This window comes from Nansenia antarctica (assembly GCF_963989245.1).
Source record: "Nansenia antarctica genome assembly, chromosome: 1".
Taxonomy (NCBI): Eukaryota; Metazoa; Chordata; class Actinopteri; order Argentiniformes; family Microstomatidae; genus Nansenia; species Nansenia antarctica.
The window spans coordinates 35,103,786-35,115,119 of NC_137674.1; the positions used below are offsets into that span (position 1 = coordinate 35,103,786).

At 44.7% G+C, this 11,334-nt stretch overlaps 1 protein-coding gene across 1 annotated transcript in view; it reads right to left on the minus strand.

Moving 5' to 3' along the window:
- unc79 (unc-79 homolog, NALCN channel complex subunit) overlaps positions 1-11,334 on the minus strand; it is a gene marked incomplete at both ends in the record, with an annotated part of 60,795 nt that overhangs the window by 820 nt on the left and 48,641 nt on the right. Inside the window, 13 exons of the mRNA XM_080531807.1 lie at positions 24-65; positions 391-468; positions 1,872-2,075; positions 2,523-2,706; positions 3,358-3,533; positions 4,881-4,970; positions 5,104-5,181; positions 5,815-5,919; positions 7,845-7,955; positions 8,570-8,638; positions 8,993-9,166; positions 9,805-9,890; positions 10,626-10,738. Coding sequence (XP_080387933.1) covers positions 24-65; positions 391-468; positions 1,872-2,075; positions 2,523-2,706; positions 3,358-3,533; positions 4,881-4,970; positions 5,104-5,181; positions 5,815-5,919; positions 7,845-7,955; positions 8,570-8,638; positions 8,993-9,166; positions 9,805-9,890; positions 10,626-10,738 — 1,510 coding nt within the window. The remainder of the gene's footprint in view (positions 1-23; positions 66-390; positions 469-1,871; positions 2,076-2,522; positions 2,707-3,357; positions 3,534-4,880; positions 4,971-5,103; positions 5,182-5,814; positions 5,920-7,844; positions 7,956-8,569; positions 8,639-8,992; positions 9,167-9,804; positions 9,891-10,625; positions 10,739-11,334) is intronic.

Genomic DNA, 11,334 nt, shown 5'->3' on the forward strand with positions numbered 1-11,334 from the left:
TCAGTTGCATTTATACATTTTACCTTCAGGTTGGATTGAATCATGGGCAACCACATCGGGATGAGCTGAGGGACAGAAGAGGGGGAGAGAAAAGCAGGGAATATGAGTCATCAAAATGTGTTGTTCAATATCATGTATTTGTAGGTACATTTACATTTTACATGTACATTTTGGGCATTTATCAGACGCCTTATTCCAAAGCGACTTACAATCAATACATTTGACTAAGCAAGTGAATCATCAATTCACCAGTCATAGCAGGAAGAGTAATCTAGCTCAGGCCAGAGGCCTTTGGCAGTCGTTGTGATATAAGAAGAAAGATATATATATACTGTATATATATAGGTACAGCAGACAGCTGTTGACAGGATATGATGTTTGCTCTCTCACCTTTACAAAGATGGTAGAGTTACACTCCTGCAAGGCCTCCATCAGACTGATGACATGTAGACACACCATCTCCACCATCTTGGATTGTAAAAACAACAACATATCTATTACAGGAAAGCAGACACTTATATTGACAGGTACAAGCATGGCCTACATTCACATTTCTCATTAAACTGTTGATATGAACTGTACTTATCATACTGTACTTGTCTACTGTACTCATCATACTGTACTTAACACTTCATAACTGTACATATCCTATTTTGTTTACAATATCATGTTTTGCACTATATCACTATTTACACTTCTGGTTAGATGCTAAACTGCATTTCTTTGTCTGGTACTTGTACTCTGCAATGACAATAAAGTTAAAAAAAATTCTTTTTTATAATCGAATGAACATTTCACCACATGTGACAGCAGCTGGTGAAAACGGGAACAAAAATGTAAATAAATGTCAACGTTGTTGAAAATCATTGACACACTCGCTAGTCAAGCCAAAATATTGCAATGCAATGGATTCGGTGAGTAATCCCCACTACTCTACACTAACTAGGTAGTAGTGGGGATTACTCACTGAATCCACTGCATTGCCATATTTTGACCTGACTACCAAGTGTGTCATTGAATTTCAACAACACTGAAATGTATTTACATTTTTCAGAATAAAAGTCTGAACGGTCCGTCAATTGCTGACTTGTTCCCGGTTTCACCAGCTGCTGTCACATATCCCATCATTCCCAGCCCCCACGTTCCCCTACAGAAGCTCACTGTAGGAGAGAAAGCTATCCAGAACCTCACCAGTTTGTCACCATCAACGGCTCCAGTTCCCCCCCAGCCCCAATCAACCAAGGCGTACCTCAAGGCTCTATGCTCGGACCCCTCCTCTTTACCACCAAATGCTTTCCTTCGGCCAGATCATCCACCACCATCACGGTCTAAACTTCCACTGCTACGCTGATGACACCCAACTGTATCTCAGCACTACACCATCCTCTCAGCTCCTCCCCTCAATCTCTTTTCAACTGCCTGCTCGATAATAAAAATGTGACACGTTCTAATGCTTTGGTCCTCATGTCGGGATCTGATGTAATGATCTGACTTTTCTTTCGAAAAATGTGAATACATTTCCGTGTTGTTGAAAATCAACGACACATCGTTAGTCAACTAAAACAGCTTGTTTTGTGAGCCTGCTAACAGTGTAAAGTAGTGTTCTAGTTAACTAGATAGCAGCGTTGCAGTCCATTGCGTTGCAGTATTTTGGGCTTGACTAGCGACTAGTTTGAGTTGTGATTCTCAACAACGTTGAAACGTAGTTCCGTGTTTTCAAAAGAAAAAGTCAGAACATTTTGATCGGTTGCCGACATGCGGACCAAATGATCAGACTGTGTCACCTATTGGAGGTGATGTCATGGCAAAATGTGTCCAGGTGCTAAAATGTGTCCGGGGAGTGATGGATGTCAGGAGGATCCAAACCTCACCACTTTGTTGTGGGCCATGAGCTGCAGGATACTGGGCGTGACGCGGCTCCAGAACTCCAGGCCCGTGAGGATGGCCCCGGAGGAAAACTCGGTCTGGTTCTGGTTCTGCAGGGCGGGGGCAGCCGCGGCCTGCTCACAGTAGATGGTCCACAGCTGGGCGAACATGAAGGCGTGGAACAGAGAGCACATGTGCAGCACGGACGTCTGGGGACAGAGAGCGGGGGGGAGGTGGGGGGTGGGAGGGGTGGGTGGGTGGGGGGAGAGAGGGGGGAGAGAGAGAGAAGGGTGGGCGGAGGGAGAGAGAGGGGGAGGAGAGAGAAAGAGGGGGGATTGGGGGAGGGAGAGAGAGGGGATATGGAGGGGAGAGGGGGGAGAGAAGGAGAGAGAGGGGAGGGGAGAGAGAGGGAGAAAGTGGGGGGAGAAAGAGAGAGGGTGGGAGAGGAGGGGGGGGAGAGAGGGTAGGAGGGGTGATGTCAGACAGCGACACTTCGGCTGAGGGAATTATCCACCAAACCTTCCTCTATTAAACTGAATAACAGCCCATCATCACGGCCCATCATCTCAGCGAAGGTTTATTATTATAATATTTCAAAACCCATAAACATTTTAGGCGTATCTGGCAGCCCTCCCAGACCAGACAGACAGACAGACCTTGGACTGCTCAGGGAAGCCGATGAGGATGACGATGAGGTGGTCGGCGATGTGCGAGCCGGCGTCCAGCGGGATGGGCATGCAGGATGTGGACCCCTGGTGCAGGGCGCAGTGGGTCAGAGAGCCCAGCAGGAGCCAGGACAGCTGGCGGATGTGGGACACACACTCGATGAACTCCTTGGGCCTGAGGACACGGGACACCAGATTGAACCCTCTTTACACATGAGCAGCAGTAGAGTAGAGTAGCAGAGCATATTGTTTTTATTTCCGGTTCATAAACACAGTAGTGTGTGACCTCCTCCTCACCGTTCTTGTTAAATCTTACCTACTGTATCTATTTTTATTTTAGCCTGTTATTCAATTGTCATTTTTGTTTGTTTTGTGATGTGAGCTTCTGTAACGCCTGAATTTCCCTTCAGGGATCAATAAAGTATCTATCTCTCTCTCTCTATCTTTATCAGAACAAGTCTTCTCCTCATACCATTTTGACCTCTACCAAACCATGTCTGCTTCTCCATGTATGACTTAATGACAGTTCAATCTTCACAGGCATCGCTAGTAGAGTTGGCAACTTTCTCACTATTAAATACTGGACAAAAGATGGCGTGCCCTGCGCGGTGTGGGGGGGTTGCAGAAATTGGCGCATTTACGCTATATACGTACGCATGAGAGGGGGGCTGTGATTGGATGAATATACAGAAAAAGGGAGGTCCCAGATATTCATGCAGCCCGAAATACAGGAGCATCCCGGCTAATACAGGACAGATGGTGACCCCTAATCGCTAGTGAGGTCACTGATAATTGTGTAATTGTGTCAGCAACGGTGACCTCTCACCCCTGCTGCATGGCGGAGGGGGGGTGGTAGAGCCACGGCAGGTAGCGGATCACGGCCTTGTTGTCACGGTGATTGCCCTTGCTGATCTCCATGGCCGCCACCTGGGCCAGGCCCACTTTCAGGTTCCCCCCGAAGGTGTCCTCGTGCAGGGGCTGGCAGCACGCCTTCATGTGGTTCTGGAGGGGGGAGGAGCATCATCACATGACTGGTCATATGACTGGTCACATGACACAACAAACGCCATTTAGAGAGCGAAGGATCAGCACTGGTGTGGAGGATTTTTAACATATCGTTAGCCTCATAGCATAATTGCCTAAGTCATATTTTGGCCAAATTGAGATATCTGCCTAACTACTCTCCTAACACTGCTGATTCACTGTGCATTATTGCCTATGCCATCAGCCTGCCATCAGAATGCTTGTTACATTCCAAAATCACTATCTGCCCAAGTCATCTCCTTGACATAGGCATTTGTGACACTACATACATAAGTGAAGAATGACTTAGGCAATTATGCTATGAGGCAAACGATATATGAATTATGTAAAATGCCTATGGGAATATGTATATAACTGTGTCCATGAGATGTGTTGAGAGTTCATCTCTGTCCTGTTTATGAACACTCTGCCAGGAGTTGAACACTCTGCTGGCCTGAGGGGTCATAAACATCGATGGAATGCAGGCTTGTTACCGCTGTTGTGTCTATGTTGACACTACACAAGAGATGGGTGTGTGTGTGAGAGAGAACTTTTGAGGTTCAGTAGGCTGGGTCCAACTCGAGTTGTGAAAGACTATTTCTTTTAATAAATATTATACTTAGATTTAAAGTTGCTATCTTGAGTCTCTCGATTGAAATCCACGACACTGGTCACATGACACAACAAAGGCCGTTTAGAGAGGGAAGGATGACATCACATGACAGCACAAATGTAACGGCAGCAGGTGAAACCAGGAACAAGTCGGCAACCAATCAAATTGGACATGTTGAGAAGCCATTTTTCATTCATAATTTTTCTGAATAAAAGTCTGAACATTTGCTCGGCTGCTGACTTGTTCCCGGTTTCACCGGCTGCTGTTACAAATACAATTTAGCTGACGCTTTATCCAAAGCGACTTACATTGCAGTGAGTGCACACGTTTTTCAGTAGGTCCCAGTGGGAATCGAACGCACAACATAAGCGTGGTTAGCATTATACTCTATACACTATACCAACTGAGCCACACAGGGCACAGGTGCTACTGTACGAGACTACCCGGTCACTACCCGGTCACGACCCGGACACATTTTGGTAACCCGGACACATTTTGCCATGACATCACCTCCAATAGGTTGCACAGTCTGATCTTTTGATCCACATGTCGGCAACCAATCAAAAATGGTGGTGTAGTGCTGAGATACAGTTGGGTGTCATCAGCGTAGCAGTGGAAGTTTAGACCATGGTGGCGGATGATCTGGCCTCACATAGAGGTGGAAGAGGTCTGAGTGTGGGGGGGGCGGGGCGCTTCCAGCTGGGGAGACTCACTTTGAGCTTTGTTAGCGTGTGCATATCTGCTATGAAGTCCAGGATCTCGCTGACGTACTGCCTCATGCACTCCATCGCCGCTGTTGTGCACTGAAAGAAAGAATGAGAGGTTTATGGGAACCATAAAACAACATGGATCTTTGTTTCATAATCGTTCCATCTTGATGGTTCTTAAGGGACACAGAGATCATAATGAAGTGTGTTGTTGTGTTTGGCGTCTTACCCCTGGGAGAGATGAAATCATGTGTTTCTGGAGGATGGTGGACTCTGCTAGCCGCGTACCGATGTCTGAACAAATAAACTGACAACACACACACATATGAGGTAGTGGATATTCATCTAAATTCAGGGAAAATACTATTAGCATTGACTATGTTTGAGTTCAAGTAGTTCTTTTCCATTCTATTATATATGTGACATGGTCTGGTGAAAAGGGCCGCATGTCGGCAATTCTCAAGTCGCGCAAAAATGAGCAAAAAGCTTCTTTTTAAAATTTATTATTTTATTTTTCAGGTTTTTTGCATATTACGAAAGTTTAAGTGTTGAAGAGCCCTCTCGATATAACAAACAACAGTTTTAGGATCACTAAATATTTATAATTTGTGTATTGGATTCACTGTCTGCCGTAGGCTACTTGTAAGTGATACATGGCTTATAAACAAACTTACATTTTAGGACGTGTTCAAAAGCAAGGACTGTGTGATCATCTAGTTATGTGTAGTTATGTGTTTTTAGCATGTTGACGTTCTATCAGCAAGTTGTGATGTGCTAAACATGCAGTTTTTGTTTTGTGTGTGTTTTGACACAATATAATTGACGCTTTCATAATCTGGGGAAAACTGAAAAATGACATTGCCCTACTTGAGGACTTTTTACCAGACCGTGTCACACCAGACTCTGTCACATATTCTACTGCACTACACAGTGTCTTTACCTGCACCAGCAGCAGCAGGTTGGTGTCTGGCAGGGGAGACTTGAACTTGAGAGCCTGCAGAAGCTCCAGCACAACGATACGGGACATGTAGAACTTGTCTCTCTCCTGGACACATACACACAGAGACATGTAGAACTTGTCTCTCTCCTGGACAAACACACAGAGACATGTAGAACTTGTCTCTCTCCTGGACACATACACACAGAGACATGTAGAACTTAGTTGTCTCTCTCCTGGACACAAACACACAGAGACATGTAGAACTTGTCTCTCTCCTGGACACAAAGACATAGAGAGACATGTAGAACTTGTCTCTCTCCTGGACACAAACACACAGAGAGAGATGGAGAACTTGTCTCTGTCCCCATCTCCCTCCTGGACACCCAGTCCCCATCTCCCCCCCCATCTCCCTCCCAGGACACCCAGTCCCCCCTCCCCCCCATCTCCACCAGTCCCCAGCTCAGAGGAGTCTGTCAGCCTGTCTTCTCCCCTGAGGACGACTGCTTTCTCTGTTCATCCCTCACACACACAAAGCCCTGCTGCCTGTTTACCAAACCACACTCCCTCTCTCTCTCTCTCTCTCTCTCTCTCACCCTCCCTCTCTCTCTGTGTCTCTCTCTCTCCCTCTCTCCCCCCCTCTCTCTCTCTCTCTCCCTCTATCTCTCTCTCTCCATCTCTCCTCTCGTCCCTGCAGTCAAACTGTCAGTATTTGGTCTGAAAGTACAGAATGGAAGACTTCTGATTTATAATAATAATGCAGTTGCCTTCCTTTCATATCTTCAGCTAAATATTCCATATAAACTATAGCCTGTTTATTAACCAGAAGATTCACTCAAATACACTTGATTTGGTGCAAATGTATTGTGATATAGAGTAGTATTGTGATATAGAGTAGTATTGTGATGTACAGTAGTATTGTGATATAGTGTAGTATTGTGATATACAGTGGTATTGTGATATACAGTAATATTGTGATATAGAGTAGTATACAGTAGTATTGTGATATACAGTAATATTGTGATATAGAGTAGTATTGTGATATACAGTAGTATACAGTAGTATTGTGATATAGTGTAGTATTGTGATATAGAGTAGTGTTGTGATATAGACAGGCATTGTGATATACAGTAGTATTGTTATGTACAGTAGTATTGTGATATACAGTAGTATTGTGATATACAGTAGTATTGTGATATGGAGTAGTATTATGATATAGAGTAGTATTGTGATATAGTGTAGTATTGTGATATACAGTAGTATTGTGATATAGTACGTAGTACAGTAGTACGTATATGACTTTCCAAACTTCTGTATCTCTCCAAAACCTCCCCTCTGTAAGAGCTGTATAAAATACTCCTTCGTCGCCTGAAAAGCTCACCACCATAAGACAAACAGCACAGGATACATTTAAATAGAGGTAATCACTCATTCTGACTCTTGTTTTGCAAAAAAAAAAAAAAAAAGGGAGGCTGTTGTAGAAGCAGGGGGGGATTAAACAGGGTGTAGAAAATCAATAGCGCAGGAGACATAAACCACGCCGGCCTGACAGGAGCGGGGCGGGGAGCGGGTCCATCTGTCCTGCCTCCTGGAGACAGCACCCTGGCACCCTCCTGCCTCGCAGACACACACCATACATCCTCGGCTCCCACCACCCGCAACTAATCATGTTAATCAATACTGGCTGATTGCCTACTTAATCACCTGTGACACGCAGCCACATTTTCTCCTGTCTGACTGTAGTAGGGTTTTTGGGGGGATTAGTGGTGTGGTATCACCCAGGAGGGAAACTGTGTGACTAATGTATACGGAGGTTTTTAGAAAATGACTTCACATTTTTACACAGGGGGGGGTTGCTTGGAAATGCAGAGAAGTCGCATTGCTGTACTCATTTGTCTTTTTTTTCTTTCCTTGTGAGATCACTGCAATGCTAATGTGTTTTAGCATTTTAACAGACAGAGTTAACCTTTTATTAGGTGGTGTTAACAGTTATACCAACATGTCAGACACGGTGAAGTCGTTGTGTCGTGTACCTTGTTGAAGGTCTTGTAGCACAGGCCGCACAGCTCCACCAGGTAAGAGAGGCTGAACACGCCATACTGGATGACGAAACTCAGCAGTTTGGAGAAAGGCTCCAGCAAGCTCTGAGGAAGAGGAGGGAGGGGGGGAGGAAGAGAGCGAGGTAAGGGATCGAGGCTTGTGGGATTTTAAACCAGTGCGGAGGGATTATCGAGGTGTGTGATTCGATGTGCCTTCAACTAAAATAGACTGAATGTAAACAAGGACATAGAAAGAGCTCAGACACAGCCCCAGTCATTTGTCCTGATAGTCTAGTTTCTCAGCGCACACACAGACACACACACCATCACACACACACACACACATACACACACACACACACACACACACACACACACCCACACACACACACACACACACACACACACAGACACACACACACACACACACACACACATAGAGAACAGACACAGACACACACACACACACACACACACACATAGAGAACAGACACACACACACACACACACACACGCACACACACTCAGACACAGACACTCAAACACACACACACACACACACACACAGACACACACACACACACACACACATAGAGAACAGACACACACACACACACACGCACGCACGCACACACACACACACACACACACACACACACACACACACACACACACACACACACACACTCAGACACAGACACACACTCAGACAGGCTCACCCGGGTGGCGCTGGTGGCAGGGATCTTCAGCAGACAAATGATGATCCTCAGACTGGAGTCCAGGGGACACTGTGGAGGAGAGGTGAGGTAATATGAAAATTGTGAAAAATATGAACATCTACATAAGGTGTGTAATTTTGCATTTACATTTTTGCCATTTAACCTTATTTCAAAGCAACTTACAACAAATACATTTGACTAAGTAAGTGAATCATCTATCAACCAGTCATAGCAGGAGACAGTAATCCATGCTCAGCCCTGGGGACATTGGCAGACGTCCTGCTAGAAGGTTTTGGTACTAGTTTCGTTTAGTTTGAGTTTAGATAGTTTATTAGCTACACGACCAAAAGCCGGTGGAATTTGTTTTCAGTACAGCATATTATTCTTATTATTTAAACAGAGTCTAGTGTCTGTATCCTGTACCTTCAGAGGCAGCACAGAGGGCAGCTTGGTCAGGAAGGTCTGGAACTGGTTGCAGATGGTGGTCCACAGGTTGCTGGGGGAGTCCATGGGCAGGGCCTCCATGAAGGTGGCAATGTTGTCCAGGCAGTGCAGCATAGTGCCCCCTGCTGGCAGACTCTTCTTATTGTTCAGACCCTGCAGGCCGGTGAATAAATGATAACAAGGTTATATAACAAATGCTTACTTCCAGGAAAACTGCATTTTTACCAACCGTTGTTCCATGTCCATGTCTTCAAAAAAGGTTAAGAAAGGTTGCCAAATAGTGAAGAATTTCCTAGTAGATCCTCTCAAACCATTTGTTTTGAATAAATGACAGAAAAGGTGGTTGAGACCAGGAATGTAAGAATGAAGTAGACAAACACCTATAGGTCAAATTCTACGACATGTGTGAGTTTAACATAATGGATACGTAAGGAATAATAGTGAGGAGTGAACGTGGTGAAGATAGACCTGGCACTCTGCTGTTGTGTATTTCTGTTTGGTTTATAATACTATACAAACAGCAGGGCTGCTTTCTACTTTTACAAGAGCTCCTCCTGCTGGTTGGTTTAGGAACTTTAAACTACTGATAAACACACAGGCACACACACATGCACACACACACACTCACACACATGCGCATGGACGGACATGAGCACACGCACAAACACACACACACACACACACACACACACACACACACACACACACACACACACACACACACACCGCCTGCTCTCAGCTGCATTATGGAGCTTTAATTACATAAACAAGTGATAAACAACAGCCCCCACCTCCAGCAGCATGTTCAGCGCCGCCACAGAGCTCAGCTCGTTGAAGTCAATCAGGGAGGAAGCCAGAGTCCTCAGAAAACTCCCATCTGGAGGATAAACAGAGGAAAGGTCACGCCGTATCCCTCAGAAAGCAGGGAATTATGGGTATTAACACGAGCCATATTGCGACGGCAGCCGGTGAGAGAGAGGGAACAAGTCGGCAACCGACCAAATGTTCAAAATTTTATTCAGAAAAGTTTAAATATAGAAAACATCCTCAAACCGCGGACTAGCGCAACTAGCCGGTTCGCTAACATAGCTTATTTTGTGAACCGGCTAACAATGTAAAGTAGTGTTATAGTTAACTAGGTAGGGGGATTACTCACAGAATCCATCGCATTTCAATATTTCGGCTCGACTAGCGAGTGTGTCATCGATTTCATTTATACATTTTTATTCTGAATAAAAGTCCAATCCAAAATATTGGAATCGGTTGCCGACTTGCCGACTTTCGCCAGCAGCCGTCACATCCAATCCGATCCAATGAAAGGAAAGGTCACGGCGTCTCCCTCAGAAAGCAGGGTATTATGGGTATTAACACGAGCCGTTAGGGTTGCCAGATGGGGCGGGTTTTTATTTTATTTTACAAACATCATTGGCAACAGACAGTTTAGGGGGCAGGAGATGGGCACCTACCCAATAGTAATTAGCGGTTTTCTGACAATATTGGTTTTGGGCTGCTTTTTGGTGGATTTAGCAGTTTACCAGTTTTTAGAGTGTGGTTAGGCTGGAAATTGTCAATCCTATCTGGCAACCCTGAGTGCCGTATTGTGAGACCAGACCTTTGATGTTGCTCTGGAACAGCTGAGGGAGGATGCCGTTAGGAGCCAGCTGGTGGAACACGCAGCGCAGGAACTGCTTGGCCACGCCCGCCGCGTTGCCTGGGATTAGCATGCTGACGGACACACACACACACACACACACACACACACACACACACACACATTCTGTAAAATATCTATATACCTCCTTTAAGATGTACACACACATTCTGTAAAATATCTACAGTATATACCTCCTTTAAGATGTATACACACATTCTGTAGAATATCTACGTATATACCTCCTTTAAGATGTACACACACATGCTGTAGATTAGAACATCCATAATACGTACCGGTAGTATGTTTTTAAACTCTGTCTAGTGTTGATGCTTGTGACTCATTTACACTGGATGTGTCCTTTATGCATACATACAAATATATTATACCTCCTTTAACACTAGAACAGCCATGATGTGAGTAAAAGAAAATGTATATCTTTGCACTCAATCAAATTTCAGGACCCTCCTTTCATGACTTTTCCTAGATATGTGCGTTCTACCAGACAGTATCTATTTTGCAGTTATATATTATACCTCCTTTAAGATGTATGCATCTTAGGACACATCCAATGTGAATGAGTCACAAGCATCAACAGTAGACAGAGTTTAACACATACTACATACACATCTTAGTATAGATGATTATGATGATTGAGTGATTTGATATC